At 53.0% G+C, this 19,150-nt stretch overlaps 3 protein-coding genes and 4 non-coding genes across 15 annotated transcripts; 5 read left to right on the top strand and 2 right to left on the bottom strand.

The window, feature by feature from the left end:
- Positions 1–1,614: 1,614 nt before the first annotated feature.
- LOC132220838 (histone H2A type 1) lies at positions 1,615–2,662 on the bottom strand. The gene has a single exon (XM_059674491.1). The coding sequence runs from the start codon at positions 2,523–2,525 to the stop codon at positions 2,133–2,135; it is 393 nt and encodes a 130-aa protein (XP_059530474.1). The 5' UTR covers positions 2,526–2,662; the 3' UTR covers positions 1,615–2,132.
- A 37-nt stretch (positions 2,663–2,699) lies between these two features.
- Positions 2,700–3,630, top strand: LOC132220854 (histone H2B type 1-C/E/F/G/I). The gene has a single exon (XM_059674508.1). The coding sequence runs from the start codon at positions 2,848–2,850 to the stop codon at positions 3,226–3,228; it is 381 nt and encodes a 126-aa protein (XP_059530491.1). The 5' UTR covers positions 2,700–2,847; the 3' UTR covers positions 3,229–3,630.
- A 2,461-nt stretch (positions 3,631–6,091) lies between these two features.
- On the bottom strand, positions 6,092–6,173 carry TRNAS-GCU (transfer RNA serine (anticodon GCU)). The gene has a single exon. It is a non-coding gene; the product is annotated as a tRNA-Ser (tRNA).
- A 1,078-nt stretch (positions 6,174–7,251) lies between these two features.
- Positions 7,252–13,423, top strand: LOC132220826 (transmembrane protein 225B-like). Of its 9 annotated transcripts, none has more exons than XM_059674462.1 (6): positions 7,252–7,775; positions 8,075–8,265; positions 11,087–11,300; positions 11,635–11,778; positions 12,012–12,149; positions 12,555–13,423. In XM_059674462.1, the coding sequence occupies exons 3-6, from the start codon at positions 11,102–11,104 to the stop codon at positions 12,695–12,697; spliced, it is 624 nt and encodes a 207-aa protein (XP_059530445.1). In that variant the 5' UTR covers positions 7,252–7,775; positions 8,075–8,265; positions 11,087–11,101; the 3' UTR covers positions 12,698–13,423. The 9 variants fall into 9 exon arrangements, 7 of the variants coding, with proteins under 7 accessions (XP_059530445.1, XP_059530446.1, XP_059530450.1 ...); XR_009449875.1 differs by having other exon boundaries at positions 7,253–7,775; positions 11,669–11,778; XR_009449874.1 differs by having other exon boundaries at positions 7,255–7,775; positions 11,745–11,778.
- A 1,960-nt stretch (positions 13,424–15,383) lies between these two features.
- On the top strand, positions 15,384–15,456 carry TRNAA-AGC (transfer RNA alanine (anticodon AGC)). The gene has a single exon. It is a non-coding gene; the product is annotated as a tRNA-Ala (tRNA).
- Positions 15,457–15,918: 462 nt separating this feature from the next.
- TRNAM-CAU (transfer RNA methionine (anticodon CAU)) lies at positions 15,919–15,991 on the top strand. Its single transcript has one exon. It is a non-coding gene; the product is annotated as a tRNA-Met (tRNA).
- A 1,938-nt stretch (positions 15,992–17,929) lies between these two features.
- TRNAM-CAU (transfer RNA methionine (anticodon CAU)) lies at positions 17,930–18,002 on the top strand. The gene has a single exon. It is a non-coding gene; the product is annotated as a tRNA-Met (tRNA).
- The last annotated feature ends 1,148 nt before the right edge of the window (positions 18,003–19,150 follow it).

The raw sequence follows: 19,150 nt of genomic DNA, 5'->3' as shown, positions 1-19,150 counted from the left end.
GGAGACTACACCCGCCCCACCCCCACCCCCCACACCCCCGGCCAATTTGGCCTCTTTCGAATGAGGATTAATTTGACCTGATTATTTCTGAGAACCAGCAGACAAGAGAGAATCTGGGAAGGAAGCAGAAGTTCCATTTTGTAAGGGACATTACTTTTACAAAGGAAATCTCACCAGCCACCCCCTCCCTGTGCCTGGAACCACACATCTCATCCCCCAGGAAAACTGGTACTTAATCTGCATCACAAAACCTGCCCTCCTCCAGGTAATCTCTCCTAATTGCCCTCCCGCAGCCCTCCCCTCCCCTCTCCTGTCTTTGGCCTTTAACTGAAGATGGTAAATGTGATGGTGGCTTGGGGCCTTTTGGGGAGTTTACTCAGTTTTCCCGAGTCTCTGCCCCATAAACATTGGTAAAATGGATAAAATTCTGGTTGTTTCTCTCTGGTTAATTCGTCTTGATTACAGGGACCTCACCTAAACACGCAGAATGGTTCAGAGGAATGTACTGCCTCCTCTCCCACACAGTACACATCAAATCCGGCAACACTTGATTAGCTACAGTTGCAAAAGCCCTAACTATTGGTCTGCTGCTTCCAGTGAGATCAAGCCAGGGCCATCTCTCACAGACAGATGTCTGTCCTAACGTTTGTACTCACCAGGCAGCTGTCTGAATGACTTTCAAAGAATCGTAAGCCGGGTTATCCCATTCCTCTCTTCAGAACTCACAGAATGGGCGTTTGGAATCATCTGCCCAACGCAGCATGGCCTGCAAAACGCCCCACACGATCCTACAGCTCTACACGATGGACCTGCCTCTGATTTCACTTCTGACACCTGCACCCTGACCTCCGGGTCTTGCTAAACATTCCACGTACATGACGGCCTCAGGTTTTGGGAGTATCTTCTCTGCTTAGAACATCACCCAAAAGAGCAACATAATTTACTTCCCGGCTTTAAATAGATCTCTGCTCAAAGACAATCTAGTCAGAACGCTTCCAGAGTCATGGGAGCGGGTGAAGAGTGCTCCCCACCATCCCCGCCTGCCTGGACCCTCGCAATACCTCCCTGCTTAGAAACAGGGCCTCTGCACATGATGATGAAGAATCTCAGGTGAAAGCGTCTTGGGTTCAGAGGGGCTCTGGGTCTAGCGATGGCTGTGATACTGCAGGAGGAGAGGACAGACTCAGGCGGGGAGGGTGAGGGAGGTCCAGGCTGGAGGGATGTGTTCAGTCAAGAAGCCCCGAGAACTGCTGGCCATCAAAGGCGCAAGCTCGTTTCTGGGGTATTTCTGTTCCAGCATCTGGAAGGGTCCCCTGGAGGTGCCACCCTCAAAGGCCCTGGGATGAGCCAGGCCTGGCAGCAGCGTGATTTCGACCTCTGGCCCCCCGAACTGAGGGCGTCTATTTCCCTGTAATGCCACCGAGCAGTAAATGTCACAGGCAGCCCAGTAAGTAAGTGACATAAAAGCAGACACCCCCAGCTCTCCTGCCACTCAGCCACAGGACCGGACTTAGCTTTCTTCATAGTCCTATTCACAACCCAAACTTTAGCTTAAAAAACACACACAAAAAAACCCCACGAAACAACACTTCTGGGGAGGGGGGTCACTTGAGTGTCTCTCATTGTTATACATTGTGGCCAACATCTTTATTGTAAGAATCTGTATTGGGGTGGAAAGTAAGGTGTTTTTTTAAAATTCAGGAACACATGTGGATGGATACACATTTCTTCATGCAGTTTTTGACAATGTTTTGCTTTCAATGGGGAACTGTGACTCCATTGGGCCGATGACTCACTTTCTAATACAAATACAAGTGCTAAGCTCTTTACCAGAAAAGAATGGCTGAGCCTGCAGAGCACTTCACTTTCCGTCCTGAGGCACTTGAGCCCCAGGGCGTGTTGCACCAATTGCTTAATCACCTGACACAAACCATTGTGTTCCTTTTACATTTGTTTTGAATGTATGGCTAGTGTTTTGTTTCTGGGGTGTTAACATACTGACACCTCCAGTAATTGTCAGTCAAGGGAACATTCTCAGGTAGCTGCTCCAACATGGCAACGGCAAGCTCTTTAGTGAAAGTGTGGGTGGCTCTGAAAAGAGCCTTTGGTTTTGGATGTTGCGATTTGTTCCTTTACTTGCCCTTGGCCTTGTGGTGGCTCTCGGTCTTCTTGGGCAGCAGCACGGCCTGGATGTTGGGCAGCACGCCGCCCTGCGCGATGGTCACCTTGCCCAGCAGCTTGTTGAGCTCCTCGTCGTTGCGGATGGCCAGCTGCAGGTGGCGCGGGATGATGCGCGTCTTCTTGTTGTCGCGCGCCGCGTTGCCCGCCAGCTCCAGGATCTCGGCCGTCAGGTACTCCAGCACCGCCGCCAGGTACACGGGCGCGCCCGCGCCGACGCGCTCGGCGTAGTTGCCCTTGCGGAGCAGCCGGTGCACGCGGCCCACGGGGAACTGCAGCCCGGCCCGCGAGGACCGCGTCTTGGCCTTGGCGCGCGCCTTGCCGCCCTGCTTGCCGCGTCCAGACATGATGGACAGGAAACCTCCGCTCAGACCTTGATCTGAGCTGAGTCGCCCGCAGCTGCCCTCTTTATAGTCGCGCCGCGGCGCGAACGTGAGTCTGTGCCATTGGCGGCAAGTTACAGCCCTTTCTCTTCAACCAATGGGATCCTGGTTCTGAAACACACTCGTTGTCAGTGGACAACATCCCGGTGACGTTTCCGGGACTCACCACCAGTCGGACACGCCTTTCCTCCCCGCCGCCTGGAAGGAGCCCGAACCGGAGGACACTCGCAGCCTCGCGCTCGCTCTTCCCGTTGTTTACCGGCTTCTTCGGCGGTTCCTCCCGACCATGCCCGAGCCCGCCAAGTCCGCGCCCGCCCCGAAGAAGGGCTCCAAGAAGGCGGTGACCAAGGCGCAGAAGAAAGACGGCAAGAAGCGCAAGCGCAGCCGCAAGGAGAGCTACTCGGTGTACGTGTACAAGGTGCTCAAGCAGGTGCACCCCGACACCGGCATCTCGTCCAAGGCCATGGGCATCATGAACTCGTTCGTCAACGACATCTTCGAGCGCATCGCGGGCGAGGCGTCGCGCCTGGCGCATTACAACAAGCGCTCGACCATCACGTCGCGCGAGATCCAGACGGCCGTGCGCCTGCTGCTGCCCGGCGAGCTGGCCAAGCACGCCGTGTCCGAGGGCACCAAGGCCGTCACCAAGTACACCAGCTCCAAGTAGACGCGCGAGCCCCCGGCCTCACTCCTGAACCCAAAGGCTCTTTTCAGAGCCACCCACGTTCGCAGAGAAGGGGCTGGTGCGAAGTCGGGCAACAACCTTTGGAGAACCTGTGGGTCACTAACGACAGAAATACCCGCTTGGCTCTCCAGGGTCTGGGAGTCCGCATGATTTGGGAATTTCCTGCATTTAATAGGGCTCCCCACCATGTATCAGAGTTAAGGAGCGACGGAGAGGAAAACGTTAAGCTCTAAGCAAATTTAAGCACGGCCGGCCCGGGCCAGGGATTAAGCCGGACTCCCGCCTGGGCCGAGGCTGCGCCGGGGTTTGAATTCGCCCGGGAGCGCGCGCCCTCGAATCGGTCTGGCCATTCAGCTGCCCGGAGGGACCTTGCCCCGCACCCCCCGCAACCTGATAAGCACGGTGGGTGATTCCACCTGCTGCTCGCCTTTCCTTTCCTTTGCGTTGTGCCCTGTTCAGGAGTGAGACTTCCTCTTGACATTTTGGTTGGAGGGAAACCCTTGCTCTGTTCAAGTCGTGTTCACACCTCAATTCTTAGGTACCGCAGGAGTTGAGTCCTTTCCCCCGGGTCTCTCCTTATGTACCCAGGGCCACAGGACCATAAATATCTGCTTGTTTTCTCCTGTGGCTCCCTTATTGCAGGGGCCTCGGCTTAGAACTCGGAGGGTGGAGGGGCGTCATTTTTCTTCCCGGAGCCCTGATGAGCCTGGAAAGCTACACCCTCAGGGCCAGCGGCACAGCAAGGCCTTGCGCAGGGAAGGAAGGCGACTGATTCAGAAGCCGGCCTCCTTTCGGGTCAGAGCGTTGCAGCTTTAGGGAGGTGCAGGGAGAGGGACTTAAAAAAGGGAAATGCTGATACGGAAACTCGAGTTCATTTTCTCCCTCACATCCTTCCTGTTAATAGAAGGAAAACCCGATTAAAACGAGGAACATGTCCGGGGCAAACAGCGGTAATCGGAGGGAGGGGAGTGGCCCTCCGGGCACTGGGGCTCTTCAGAGGGTTCCCTCCTCCGGGCAGGGTGAGGTCTCGGTTACGGCTGATGACAGCCAGGAGCGCCTCGAACCCGGACGGTGCAGAGAAGGCTTAAGGGGCCTCGGCCGCCAGGAGGGGCAACAAGAACCTGACCGCAGGGCGAGTACAGGGTGCGGCCACCCGGCCTTTCCGGCATCGCTCGCTCCTGCGCCATAAACCTCTCCTGCCAAAGCGCCGCGAGGCCCTGCTTCTCTCTGACTCACAGAGAGACCTGTCAGCCTGAGCACCTGGGCTCGCTCTGTGTCTCCGCCAGAAAGAGGATGGGTACCAGCCTCCGCCTGTATGACCCAGAGGTGCTTGAGCAGTTCACCCCGGGGTGGCTTCCGTGGGAGATCCCCACTGTCTTGTGTGCAGAAGTCAGACCCTGAGGGCACCTGGAGTTCCCTTCCTCACTTTTTGGAATGTATCTGTCAGGAACAGACTTGAGGGCATATTGCTGGGATTTATCTTTTTGGCAAATAGAAACTTTGGTCATAGCCATAGTTCTATACAAATGTCTTAGAGAGGTTATTTCTGATTAAGGTATTTTTAGAAAATGATGCAAAACAATAACAAGAAAGTAAGCTGTAGGGAGCGGCTATAGGTCAAGCCTCAGACTGACCTGTGGCAGGGCCACAAACAAGTCCCAGCTTGGAGGGCAGAGCCCTCTTAGCATACTTAAGCGTGACCTTATAGCCGCTCCCTAGTTCCTTCCTGGGCAGCTAATGGGCTGTGGGAGGTGCAGCAAGTGCTGCCAAAACAAGTGAAACTCATAAGAACATTGTAACCATGTTGACCACTATCTTGTTTTGCTCTGACTACAAAATAAAGGCTCGGCTTGCAGGCTGGATCTGTCTGCATCTTCATCCAGGCATGGGAGATCCTCCCAGCCCCAGCTGTATTCTTTGTCTTTAATCTTTCACCGCCCCTCCTCAGGTTCACCCTTGGCCGCGCTGGCACGGCACAGTAAGCATCTTTGTATCTAGTGTAAGAACAAGAATTCCTTACCAGCACCTTATTTTAGATACAGCGAAAGAGTCCGTAGGGGAAAAAGTAAAGTCGTATTCAGGCCTGAAAAGAGTGGCGAGCGGCCTGGACTGATGACGATGAAACCTGTCCTGCTGTCACCCCGGCTGGGAGAACGTAGAGAACGCTGGCTGCAGTTACCCGGAGTGTTTCTCCAGGGTCATCTACAAGGTTATTCTCCCCCAGTGATTATTGTTTCCTATCAAGGATGCCCCAACCCACTTTGCTGTACCCCACCATTATTGGGGGGTGCCTAATTCATTAACCGCCCATGTCTCCTGACAGCACCCAGTCCTACTTGGCTCCTCCTAGGCCCCTCGGGAAACCTCAGCACACCCGGGACTGATCCGGGCCCCCCCAGAGAAAAGCCACTGACAATGATAAGCAGTGAACTCACTGGAAAAAACTTGTGCTTTTAAAGACAACTCTGGAACTATTGAGATGTATGTATCATAGATATAAAAATTGGAACTGGATGGGCAAACCAGGAAACTGTTATACCAACCAAGATGAGATATGTAATGGATGCTAAACGTAAGAATTCTAATTATGAGTTAGTTGAAAATAAAAGCCCCTTCAAGCAATGTTACATCAGGTAAAATTGAGGGATATTCCGAAAAATCTGTTCTACCGAAATGCAAGAATGACCACTTATGGAAGGACAGGAAAAGTGCTCAGATCATAGTGACTGAGGATTAGTGTTGCGCAGGTAAAGGTCAGAACAAGGGGCAGATATTTTAGGAAAACATCCAAGAGACTTTTGAAAGTCTCCTTCTTAGGAGATTTACACACTAAAAACCACTCAGTCGACGAGGGTGGGATTCGAACCCACGCGTGCAGAGCACAATGGATTAGCAGTCCATCGCCTTAACCACTCGGCCACCTCGTCTCCATGGACTAATCCCCTGGACCATGTCACTCCCAGATGGAAAGGCTCTGGGCAATGTCCGGGAGGTGGGGCCTTGGGGACAGCTTCTTTCCCTTGCATAAGCAAGGACAAATCAGCTGGGACACGATGGAAACGTATGTGCGAGGCCTTCACTCCTTCCCCGAGTTAAAAAATGTTCTCTGATGATAGTAAGATCAGATTAAAGTCAGTAACAGAAGGAAATTTGAGAGAATCAACAATCCATGAGTATAAAAGAAATCAGCAGGGAAATGTAAAAGTACTTTGGACTGAATAAAAGAACCCATAATACACCAAAATTATGGCATTTCATTAAAGCAGTGCTTACACAGTATTTATATCTTTAAATATCTGCATTAGAGAAGAAAGAACTCAAATGAGTAACCTAAGCTTCTATCTTAAGATAGAAAAAGATAAGCAAACTAAACCCAAAGCCAGTACAAGAAAGGAAAGAATAAAGACTGGAGTACAATCAATGAAATGGAAAACAGAAAAACAATAAAGAAAGCCAATGAAATGAAGAGATGAGTCTTTTGAAAAGTCAGCAAGATGAACGAAGTTTTAGTTAGACTCAACAGGAAAAGAGAGATGAGAAATCGAAAGAAACAGAGAGCATCACTACTGATCTCAAAAAAAAAAAATGAAAACATCATAAAGGGATAAATAGTATGGACGTCATGCTAACAAATTAACTTTGATAAAATGAAAAATTTCCCAGAGCTAGGGGCTGGGAGGAGGGAAGGCAAGGGGGACAGGGATGGGAGATATCTGTAATACTATCAATAATAAAAACATATTTTAAAAATTCCCAGAGGATGTAAATTATGGCAATGAACACAAGAAAAAAATAGAAAATCCGGACATTTTTTAAAATGGAGTCCGTAATTAATATTTCAAAAAAAGCCCAAGCCCGGTGGCCTTACTAATTAAGAATTTAACATCTTCCGAAACTCTGTGAGAAAGGAAAGCACTGGGGGAGGGGTGCGCGCTCCGGGGGGCCTAGGGTGCTCGAGGGGAGGCTCGAACTCCCAACCTCAGCATCACCGGCACTGACCTAGAACCACCGCGCGCTGAGCGTCTACGCCACTGGAGCACCCACGCCCTCTTCTGGTCACAGGTTAGTCAGTCTGCGTTGGCTCGGGTGGCTGTGCCCCCGGGGCCCAGGGACCGGGTCCAGCCGTGGACCCCCCGCGCCACTCTCCCGGCCGGCACGGAGCCGCACTGCTGCGCGAACGAGGGGAGGACACTTCCAAGGCGACCGGGAGGCCCCGATGCGAGCCAGCCTCCTGGGGCTGCGCGGGTCCCGGAACCCTGTTGTCAGGGGCTCTAAGCGCCCAGGGAAACCGGAAGTTAGCGACGAGCTCGCGCACCTTCGTTATTTTTTCCCTCCGGAAGTTGAGATGCCCTCTGCTCCCAGGGGTTGCGACCTCTGACCCCGGGTCCGGGAGGAAGTACTGCTAGTGGCCGAGCAACCAGGGGTGTAGCGGACAGGGCCGCCCCCAGCCTCTCCCCAACGGCGGGAGGCGCCGAGTCCCCCGCGGACCCGGGAGGAGGGCCAAGGGCTTGTCTGCTCTTGGGGCTCAGGTGAGGGGTCAGCAACCGGGGCCGGAAGTGCTGTTGCGGGTTGGCGGCGGGCCTGTCCCTTCCTCCCACGCCCTTCGTTTTGAATTTAAATCTCATTGGTGTAGGCTTCCCGCCAGCCCCGGAGGTCAGTCCCCCAGAGACCGTTTAGTCCAGTGTTCCTCGTCCCTGCCTGCACGTTAGAATGACCTGGGGAGCTTTTTAAAGGAATAATAACCCACGTTTGAGAAGACAGGCCAGGAGCCAGCCCCGAGGATTCTGATTCGATCGGTTAGAAGTCAGTGCTTCCTTTTCCTTTTTAGATGGTGGTTACATTTTATCACGGCTTGCCAGTTTTAGCCAAGAAAGTAACAGCAGCGACACCCGCGGCTTGAGCAGAGTGGCCCTGCCACCGGTTCCCGAAACCCGCCTCCGCGGTGAGCGAGCTCGGACCTTGGGCCGGGTCAGGCCAGACAGTGGGCGCTGTGCACCCTCCGCCGTCGGCCCAGAGCAGGTGGGCGCCCCGTCAACGGCGCCTGCGAGCCGCAGCGCAGAAGGGGCGCCTGTGGCAAACCTGTGCCGCCATTCTGGAGCCTTGAAGCAATGACAACAGCAGCACGAAGTAGCTGATCACAGATCATAACGATGAAATACTGACACGAAGGGAGCAGATGCTGCTGGGAAAATAGTGCCAAGCGACCGGCTCCGCGCTGGCTGCCACACGCCTTCCGTTCGTAGAAGGCAACACGCCTGTCTCGTGCTGCGCCCTACTAGGCTTTGCAGATGCTGCGTTCTGATGTCGCTTTCCCTCCTGCGAACACAGCACCCATTCTGCAGCCTATGTAACAAGAAGTAATTTCAAGGGGAAAAAAGTGATTTCAACTTTCAAGTCTTATTACTTAAATATTTTTGTAATCCTATAGCTATTAGAGAGCAGGCAGCATTTTCAGTCATGTGAGCAGCGTGTTTGCAAAAGAAAAGTTAGTTTCTAGCCCTTTAGGAAACTGAAATGTCAAATTTCATTATATATTTTAAACTACATGTTTTGAAAAGTTTCATACATATGGGCATTGACATAATTAGATCATGAACTCCCCTGTGATCAATCAACATCATCAACATTTTCCAGTCTCATTTCCTCTATCTTTTCACTATGTTTTTTGTGAGGTGGGAAGGTTGGGGTGGGGAGGGAATAATTTAAAGTTAAACCTAGAGCTATCCTATCTATCATCCTAAATTCTTCAGTTTGTATGTCTTAGAGATAAGAACTTTTTATTTTATAATATTTATAAGTGCAACACCACTACCACATTCAGCAAATGGAGCAGTAATTTCTCTCTTTCTGTAGCAGTAATTTCTTACTATAAGAAGTTACCTGTACAAAAAGTAATTGGCAAAACTAGTATTTAAATGAAGGTTTCCTGTCTCCGGTTTCTCCTTGACTCCTTTCCCAAGCCATTTTAAACAAACAAACAACAAAAAAACACAGTTGTATAATTTTAAGGGACAACTTAAAGTTGATGTGGAGTAAGTGATTGTTTTTAACGTGTGGATTGAGAGGTTGTAAGTAAGAGAGTAGGGACCAATGTTGACAATGGAGAGCTTGCCTGTAAATATGTTTACAGTTTCCATCTGTTCCGTTTTTGACATCAGCAGAAATCAGTTTGTCCATTTGCTTTGTTTTCCTGGGTCAGTTCAAAGTTCAGGCTCCCCCCAACCTAGAGATGTAAACATATTGCCTTCAAGGGTCGTCTCCCTGAGCCTCCTGGCTGGGTCGCTGTGTGCACAGGATTGTCAAAAGCTCTCTCTGCCTTGTTGAGTTATTTCTCATTTCCTGCCACGACTATTCCTTGTCTCCCCAGCCAAGGCCACGGCCCCGCTGTCCTCGTTCAGTAGCAGAACTGATCAACACATGACCCTATAGTGCTCGGCTGGCGATGCACCGCTGTTGCACTCCAGCGTCCCAGCCAGTCCTGGGAATACAGGGGAAAGGATATACCCAACACACATTGCCAGTGGAGGGAAACTGACCGTTCCTGGATCATTCATTCCACAAATATTTATGCAACACCTGCCTTGTGCCAGTAAAGTTGCAGGTGCTTAGAATTCATACGTGAGTAGAAGAGACAAAGTTAATCCTTGCCTTCCCACAGCCTACATTTAAGAAACATCTAAACAGAGGTTCTTAGCAGCCCTCTGCTTCTTGGTCTCTATTGTCATTCATTTGTTAATTCTTTCATCAACAAACCTGCCTAGTGTTCACCCTCAGTCACCCATGTGCGAGACAGTAAGGCTGGGTCAGAAGGCATCACATGTCTTGACACCTTCTGTTTGAGGATGTGAAAGACAAGTATGACCCACTGTGCCCTTCACATAAAATCTGTTTGTACTTACACCTTCCCAGTTATTCCCTTGAGTGGCCTGCATTCTCTCTCACGTGCCCTGCAGTCTGGTACAGGAATAGGGCGCAGGTGCCCACTTGGTGTTAGGAGCGAGAGCTAAGGACACAAGCCATGACGCGGGAAGCGCACATGTGCCGAGGAACACAGGGCATCGCTCAGCGGAGGGCGTGGGACGTGACACATTCTCTAAAAAACGGCCTCAGGGTGGGAGCTGACATTTTTGTTGGGAGGCAGGTCACACACTTATGACGTCACTAAACGTTCCTGCCAACGGAACCCATGGAACAGGCAGGGCCACCGCGTTCTGCTGTTGGGGAGAAGGCCAGGAGGGGCTCCCCATAAAAAGGCGCTGCTATGGAACACAGGGCATCAGAGGATGGAAGCTGAAGCAGAGGGGGTCGAAAAAGAACTGAGACAAAAGGTTCGCTGGGGTAGGACCAGCAGAGGAAAGCACGCCTGTGATTTGAGGGGAATGACGAGGAGGAGGCATGCGGAGGCTGCAGCCAAACTTCTCTTGACATCACCAAGGGATGTGCTTGGAATCTACTGTGGTCCCCCCCCCCCCCCCCGCCTTTTCTGTTAAGAGATACGGGCTCCTCCTGCATGTAAGGACTGTGCCAAACGGAGATGACGAGTCGGACTCTGAAGGGACCGCAAGGCTAGGTGGTGGGACAGGGCCTGTGGGAAGCACAGCAGCAGTGCAGGCTGTGGAGGGGTGTGTGCGAGGGGTTTCAGACCAGATGCAGAGACCAAAGGGAGCTTTCCATCCCGCTGGCGAGGGACGGGTCAGCCGGTGGCCTGGAGAGGACCTGGTTAGGGGACGAGGGGGGGAGGGGGCCCGGGAGCCGATATGAGAAAGGACCGGAGGATTGGACTTGTCTGGGGAGAAATCCCAAAGGGAAACAAACTCATATACTGCCCCCCCTTTTCCAGCCAGCTCCCGTCTGTATGAGATGTGGGATCACTAGGCCGCACCGCGTTCTGGTCCTCACCTGCACGGTCACGGGGTCGGCCCTCCTGTGGTGGGCCTTCAGCCTGCCCACCTGGGCGAAGGTGGACGTCCCCGACAGCCCCCAGGTCCTGTTCAGCGCCCTGTTTGCCATCTGCAGCCAGGAGGTCAGGTGCTGGGTTCCTCCATCCAAGTCATGTAAGTGCCGGCCTTGAAGGGAGGGCCCTGCTCCCACCTGTCCCTTCCAGGACTTGCCAGCCTCTTGCTCTGCCCAGTTCACATGGACGGAGCAGTCCTCCTCTCAGTAACAGTGGCTCATTGCCGATGGGCCAGGGGGTCAGGCCTCTGGGGCGACCAGCCCCGCCAGAATCGCTGTCCTGGACCTTCCGGCAGCTCCCTTTCCCTCCGCTGCCACCGGTCCCTTCCCCAAAGTCCCTGCGCTGCTTCCTTCGTGTTCTGGGGGTTCAGACCCAGGAAGGAGGGGACCCTAGAGGGAGCTGCTGGCCTTTCTCCCTCTCCCTCCCTAATTCAGACGGCTTCGCATTTGGTCGAATTTTCATGATCAGCGCCCTTCTTCTCTCCTTCTTCCTGAACATCACACTCCTGGCCTTCCCGCACGCCCTTCCTGACACCTGGAAACAGTACTTTGTCTTCACCATCACCTGCTTCATCGTAGGTGAGAGAGGGAGGAAGTGGGTTCCCTCAGTGGTCCTTGTGCTGGGCTGGGGTCCGTTCCAGGGGCTCACACAGCTGCTTAGAATCTGCCCAAGCACCGCTAAGGCAGCAGACAGTCTGTGACGCTAAAGCAGGGCAGCGGCGCTGAGATGACAGCTTTGGGTCTTGGGACCTCGCCCGAAGGCCACGCACTGAACTAACCCGGCCGCTCTCTGCCCCTGTCCTGAGGAGCAGGTGTCTGTGTGCTCCTTGCGTTGCTGCTGCACTCTCTGTATATTTGGAAAGTAACTGACATATTCAAGGAAGCGAAAGTCACCTTTCTCTACCCCTCTTTCATCCTCTCCGTCAGCATCACGCTGTTTTTCTTGTCTGGTGAGTGAGTGGGGGGCTTTGTGAGCGCTTGGGCTAGTCCTGAGTCCAGAACAGCCACGCCCAGGGCTCCAGCTCTCCCCCCTGAGTACTGTTAGTTTCTGGGTGTAGATTTGGTGCAGCGACGTTTCATTTGCTTGATGCAGCTGCTCCTACTCTATGTTGGAATTTTGCCTTTATAGAAAAATAGCCTCCATTTCTGCTGTACATTCAGTAAGAACCGTGGCTGGGATAGGAGAATTTATAGGACAGATTGTAGGAGGGCGAGGGGTAGGCGGGGTAGAGAAATGGGATGACAGGTCCCTAGACCCCACACTCATTTGTTAAACCTGTTTTAAAACTGGTAATTTCTTTAAAAACATCACCTGTTGTCATTGTCATCTTCAACATCATCGTTTCTTCCCTCAGGAATTCTCTGCTTCGTCAGCGCCCACCGCTGCTGGTTTCAGTGTGTTGTGCAGCGGCCGATTCAGGTGAAACCCCTGCAGACGCCCGTGGCCAGTCCTTGCCCTGTAGCCGTCACCGAGAGCAAACCGGGTGGAGGCAGCTAGCCTGCCCTCCGTGCGAGCAGGTAACCGTGGAAACCTCCTGGCTAGCCTGCACCTCGAGACTTCCCGGCTCCACACTCGTGTTTAACTGCTGTGGAAGACGGAGAGCTGGCCCGCTCCTGGCCATCCTTCCAATGAGGATTAGGATTCCGGGCACTTGGGTTTTCACGAGAGAGAAGACACAGTCGAGGCTGGGCAGTGATGAGTCTGCTTTGGGTCTCGAGGACTTGGAATGAAAACCTCCTCTCGCCTGGAACCTGACCAAGGCCCACCCCGCCATCTCAGTGTTTCCTGTGTCCTGCAAGGCGTGTCCTAACAGCGAGAAGCTCTTTCTCCACCCGTGTGGCCTGAGTTTTGATATAAATTCTCTGCCCTCTGGTAACTCTGTGAGTATAATCTTTTTACTGTCATATAACTCAGGGCTGTGTTGCAGGAAACACAACCTCATCCAAACTCACTTAAATGACAACGAAAGAGTGAACTTATCGGACGGTCGCAGGGATAGTCCGGCGACCCAACAGAAGTCCTGGTAGGACCAGGGCTGCACAGGACACGGGTGGAACCTGAAGCTCTCCTCCAGGACACGGCACCACTTTAACTATTCCGTGAAGTTTAATGGAATGTCCTGACTCCTAAGTGCAAACAGTCTCCTAAATCCCCTTGCTCATCACGTTAAAAGCCTGTCCCTCCCACTGCCTCCCCCGCCCCCCCCCCCCCCTCACCAGCCAGACCTCTGCTCCGTCTGAGCCCTCCACACACCATGGGCCAGCGGGCCCGGGCCACCCCTGCCAGGCCAGGGGCTCTGAGTGGCTCCCCACTGCGGTCTGTCTCCACCATGCGCCCAACCCCTCTTCTGAGAACACAGAGCTGAGAACGTTCTCCTTAAAAACCACTTTGCCTTGTTCGTATCTTCAGGATGAATTCCTTATCTTCATAAATAAAGATCTTTATAAGTTGATGCCAACCTGTCTTTCAAAATGTTTTAAATATTTTTATTGTGATTCATGTCATTCATGCGAAAAAAGTGCTGCTGGAGGGACCAGAACGGAACCGCCATCTCTAGAGAAAAACAACATTGCAGGGTACCCGAGGCTCAGTCCCCTCCACGCCAGTTCACACCGTTCCACCTCCTGGGACTGCTTTTCCCGAACTCTGCCAGGCGGTGACGTTCAGTCCTGCGTTTCCTTCTCCACAGCGTCGGCCGGATTGCTCTCCGCGGCCAGGTGAAGCTCCAGTGCCAGGTCTGGAGAGCCTCCCTGACGGCCCTGCCCGTGATTGATCGGCTCGTCCCCAGCACGTTTCCTTAATTCCTGTTTCAGTGTAGCTATGAGTTCAGATTTGTCTCTCTGACTAGGTGTTAGTTCCCTGAGGAATGAGGAGTAAGCTTTACCTTTGCACCCTCAGGGTTTCACATTTTGCTGGGTGAATAGATAAACACCCTTTGAGTTACTGAGGCGACGCTTTAGAAGATTGCCATGCACTGAATGCAAGTACTGAGTTCCAGCTATAGGTCATATCAGTTCTGTGGTGGGTAGACCTGTCAATGGTGGCCACGCTTTACCGGCAGGACGTGCCTGGCACTGAGTCCTGTAATCTCACAACAAACCTGCCAAGTGAGCATCACCCCATTTGCAGATAAGGTAACGGGGTGACTCAAAAGTGATTCGTCCAAATTCACATACCTGGTGAGTCAAGACTTTAGTATGGGTCTCTCTAAGCCTGCTCTTTCTTTCCAGATCAAATTTCTATGTGGACAATGACAAGAATCGAGAGTCTATGTTAAGGCAGACAGTGTTAACTAGGGTTATGCTGGAGGTGAACAGATTGTGGTGATGAAACATTAAAAATCGATGGTTATTAAAGAGGCTGCAAAAGTAAGTCTGGGAGCGAATGAGAGTTACAGTATATATTTGATAGACAAATTGAGGCAGCATAAATTACCAATTTCCAGAATAAATAATACCACTCCTGTCCTCTCCGCAAGGCAGATGGAGGCGGCGGTTTGGGGCGGAGCTTCAGGTCTCTGCCCTGCGGTGCCCATTAGCCCCTGAGCCCAGATTCAGAAATGTAGTGTCATTTTACCATGTAGTCATAAGGCCCTGTGATGTGTGGCTTTATTAATAGCCACGCTTGTACAGTTCTGATTTCTATGCCAATGTATAAGCATGGACACGTAATGCCATGTCCTGAGCACAAGTACTGAATACAAGCTGTAGGTCAAATCAGTTCTATGACGGTCAGATCTGGAACTCTGGCTACGGTCTAATGCTGGTTAATGTAAGGAACAGAGCTCTCAGCTTTCAAAATGCTTAAAAGTACTTATTTCCTCTTATTTTAAAAATGGGGATGGAGCCGGGTGGAGCAGCTAGTACGGCTTGCCTCTGTCACCCCCCGGGCACCCACATCACGCCCACACTCCTCCTCCCAGCAGGATCAGGGTTCTGTTCACAGGCCCTTTCGCACCCTGCCTTGGCTTTGAAGGAGATGGGCCCCCTCTCAGCTCCAGAGGCCGAATGAGGATTGGCCTCGTTTTTAAAAATATATTTCTGTTGATGTCAGAGAGGAAGGGAGAGGGCGAGCGAGAAACATCAATGAGAGAGAATCATGGACCGGCTGTGCACTGTTTTGAACACAGCGGTCATCTGGCCATTGTTCGAATTTTGACCTGTGGACGAGGGGAAGAGCAGGTGGGGAATTAGCTCAAATGGTAGAGCGCTCGCTTAGCATGCGAGAGGCAGTGGGATCGATGCCCACATTCTCCAGTTTTTACTCCCCCAGCCTCGGTTCTCATGTTAACCCTGAGTCCAGACATATAGATCTTCCAACTCAGAATTCACCTGTTTCTCACGAGGAGCGGTGCTCCCACAAGGGTGAGGTCCCACAAGGGTGAGGTCTACTAAGTTGGTATTTTTCCCCACGTGTCCTGCAACTTGGCCTTGAGTTCGACACAGTCCTGGACAGTGCAGGACGCGTAAACCCAGGTCGAAGCAGCTCAGCAAAACACACGCAGGAGAAACCCAAAGACGTCCACACCCAGGCGTGTCGCAGGCAAACGTCTGAAAACTAAAGAAAAATTTTCCTGAGAACGGCCAGAGGAGAATGAAAGGGAAACGGCACCGGCTCCTTAGGGATCATTGTCAACCAGGATGGATCGGCTGTTTAACAGCTGGGACGTGAGGCCACCCCGGTGCTTGTGTTTGCAATACAGGGAACCCCTCCAAGTGGCCCTCTTAGCGCAGTAGGCAGCGCGTCAGTCTCATAATCTGAAGGTCCTGAGTTCGAGCCTCAGAGAGGGCACAGGTGCTTTTTACAGCATGTTCCTCGCACCATAAATCACAACACAAAGAAAAGCTCGCAAATAACCATTTCAAAACGGATATCCCACAGCCTCCCCTCGCCCCCAAACGGGAAATCGCTTTTGGACTTTCTAAGGCTTCCTTCCCAGGGTTTCTATTCAGATGATTGTGGAACAAATTCACTTCACACCAGAAACCACTTGCGACACCTGTTGGGGCTCTTCCTGTCTCTCTCACGGAAGAAGCAGGGAAATTGCTCTTCCAACCTCAGGCTCTGAAGGTGGCCCCACCGCACTGAACGGGTGGGCCAGGTGTGGGGTCATTCATCCTTTTATCCTCCAACAACTATTTCTGGAGCACACATCTTATTCAGGGAACAGTGATTAGAGAGTAAATAAAACACAAACATTCTCTGCCCCGTGGGCGTCATCCCAGATACTCCTCGGTGCTTATGGAATCGGTTTAGAGGTTGGGTTCTCTCCCTGTCCCTCTGAGGCCCTCCATGGTCTCTGGGTCCAATGCTGCCTTTCCGTTCAGGATAGGAAAGAGCCTGTTTCCATTATTTTAGACTCAAAATACTCAAAGATAATGACCATGGGATGAGATTCTGACCAGGTTCTCCTTGCCAGCCTTCCCTTTATGGTAGTCTGATTTCTACGGAAGCCAAAGTCTGTTAGACTCTCCTGCCCCTCCTTAGTTTTTCCTAGCGCTTCCTTCCCTGATTCTGTCTTCCAGGAAGACGGGAAGAGGGATGAGATCCCAGCGGCAATCGAAGCCGCGTTGGGAGGAGGGAGCGCGGAGGCTGCCCCACCTGACGGAAAACCCCTCAGCTTCTGCACACCTGGCAATGTCTTCATTTCGCCCTCCCTCTTGAAGGACAGCTTTGCCAGCTGTGGGATTCGTATGCGATTCTCCCCAGCCCCTCCTACAGCACTTCTCTGGCCTCCAACGTTCCTCATGAGAAAGCCTACAGAGGATCCCTTGTATGAGATAACTCACTTCTCTCTGGCTTCCTTAAGGATTCTCTCTGCCTTTGTCTTTTTAAATTTTCATTATAATGTCTCAGTGTGGGTCTCTTTGAGTTCATCTTCCTTAGAATTCATTGAGGTTTTTGGATGTTCATATGAAAGCCTTTATTCAAGCTTGGAAAGTGTTCAGCCATAGTGTCTTCAATATTCTACCTGCCCCTTTCCCTCCTCTCTTCCTCCGGCACTCTCATAATTATTGCAGCAACGAGGGAGCTGCAGGGCCTGTGGCTGCCTCCTCCTTGTCTGCACTTCTCGGATCCAACACAGCCATCCGCTACAGCCATGTTTAAATAAACCCCAAAAGGTGGGAAGAGGAACAAAGAAGAATGAAAAGCAAAGGGAATAAATGATCAATAGGTTATTGATTAGTAAGCCTATATGCAAATGTATCCATACTAACATTAAGTGCGCACAATCTAAACACATTAATTAAAAATCAGAGATTGTCAGGATGTATTTAAAATAAATGTGCGGACGATAAGAAAGTCAATATGTAGTTATTTATGCGAGTTACGTTATATACCAGATACAGAGTAAGACAGGAAAGACAATTCCAGGACGATTTATTCGCTCATCCACTCGGTCAGTGAGCTAGTATCTCCTGGGCACCGCCTGCTTTTTTAGAGGAGACCATGAGAGGGAAAGATGGACCGGGACCTCTGGGCAGGGAATCCCCGTCCCGGGAGCCAAGAGCAGCCAGGGCGGCGCGGCGTCTCCGGGCCCAGCTCGGCGGGCCTCGGCGCTGGGGAAACCGGAAAGCGAGCACCCCACCCGCCTGCCGGATCCTCCGGGCGCAGCTCCGGGTCGTGATTCTCCAGGAGCCTCCATGGTGCTCTTCCAAACCCGCCATACGACGGTGCCCGGAAGTAAAATTCACCCTCGTCTTCGGGCCCCGGAGGCCGGGAGCCGGCGCCCTCTTAGCGCAGCAGGCAGCGCGTCAGTCTCATAATCTGAAGGTCCTGAGTTCGAGCCTCAGAGAGGGCACGGCTTTTGTCCGGCCGGACCCCGGGTGCCGCGCGGAGGACCAGCAGGTGGTCCAAGTAGCCTTTTCAAAGCCCACCGTGCTCCCGGCCTGGGAAGTTGCTTTTGGACTTTCTTCAGCTTCCCAGGGCCTCGATGCAGACGACTGGGAACCAACCACTTTACACCAGAAACCACAGGCCCACCTGGCGGCCTCCTCCCGCACGCGGAGGGGGAGGAGGAGGAGGAGGAGGGACCCGGCTCTTCCGACCGCGGCCCTGCAGGTCGCCCCGCAGCCCTGAGCGGCGGCCCGTGTGGTCACTCCCGCTTCTGTCGCCCAGCGTCCCACTCAGAGGCGGCCGGGTCCGGGGCTCGGAGGGCAGACACCGCCCTCCTTGGAGCCGCTCCTCGGTCGGAGTGGGAGGACAGGCGCGCAAAGAAGGTGCATAGTAAGCCGCGTCTCTGTGTCTTCCCCTCTCTGTTCTACTCTCTAAAAATCAAGGGAAAATATCCTCGGGTGAGGATTAACAACAACAAATAAAGAAAATGTTTGTGTTGATTTTAGGGAGAGGAAGGGCCTGGGATAGAGCGAGAGGGACACCCCTCGGCTGCCGCCTGCACGCCCCGCACTGGGATAGAGCCCGAACCCGGGAATGAGCCCTGACGGGGACTCGAACCGGGACCTCTGGGCTCCTGGGTGGATGCGCACCTCCCAGCCACGCCCGCCGGGCTACACTGACATTGAACGAGAACGGCATTTAGCAGAGCCGCCACCCGGAGACCCTCCTCCCGCCTCCTCTCTGGGGTCTCCCATCTCTCCCCGGTGCCTCGGGGTGTTTCTCTCGGGGTTGGCAGACTCCATCCCGGCACCTCCACTCCCGCGCCCAACCCCGGGGCGCGCCGTGCAGAAAGGGAACCGACGTCGGGAACAGCAACAGGAACTGCACCGCTCCCGCCGAGCGGCTCCTACATCCGGGCCCTCGGCCCTGGGCGGGTGCCCGCGCCCTCGCCCCGCCCCTTCCGGAGGCTCGGCCCTATTGGCGCAGAGGCGGGCGGGGCGCGCTGTCGCCGGGGGCGTGACCACGTGACTCTGGGGGCGGGGCTGCGCCGTCGCCTCCGGCCCGGCTGAGGGGGCTCGCGTTCCGGCCCGGTCGCTGTGGAGGCCTCTGCTC

Source organism: Myotis daubentonii, chromosome 18 (assembly GCF_963259705.1).
Source record: "Myotis daubentonii chromosome 18, mMyoDau2.1, whole genome shotgun sequence".
In the NCBI taxonomy this organism is placed as follows: domain Eukaryota; kingdom Metazoa; phylum Chordata; class Mammalia; order Chiroptera; family Vespertilionidae; genus Myotis; species Myotis daubentonii.
This window is presented reverse-complemented; position numbering and strand designations above follow the sequence as displayed.

What these genes read in the sequence shown, in the direction of transcription:
- LOC132220826 (XM_059674461.1), top strand. Translation starts at nt 10,684, where the DNA reads ATGTGCTTGGAATCTACTGTGGTCCCCCCCCCCCCCCCCGCCTTTTCT. An exon ending in GGTTCCTCCATCCAAGTCAT is followed by an intron (nt 11,301 to 11,634) that starts GTAAGTGCCGGC and finishes TCCCTAATTCAG; the next exon opens with ACGGCTTCGCATTTGGTCGA. An exon ending in CATCACCTGCTTCATCGTAG is followed by an intron (nt 11,779 to 12,011) that starts GTGAGAGAGGGA and finishes CCTGAGGAGCAG; the next exon opens with GTGTCTGTGTGCTCCTTGCG.
- LOC132220838 (XM_059674491.1), bottom strand. Translation starts at nt 2,525, where the DNA reads ATGTCTGGACGCGGCAAGCAGGGCGGCAAGGCGCGCGCCAAGGCCAAG.
- LOC132220854 (XM_059674508.1), top strand. Translation starts at nt 2,848, where the DNA reads ATGCCCGAGCCCGCCAAGTCCGCGCCCGCCCCGAAGAAGGGCTCCAAG.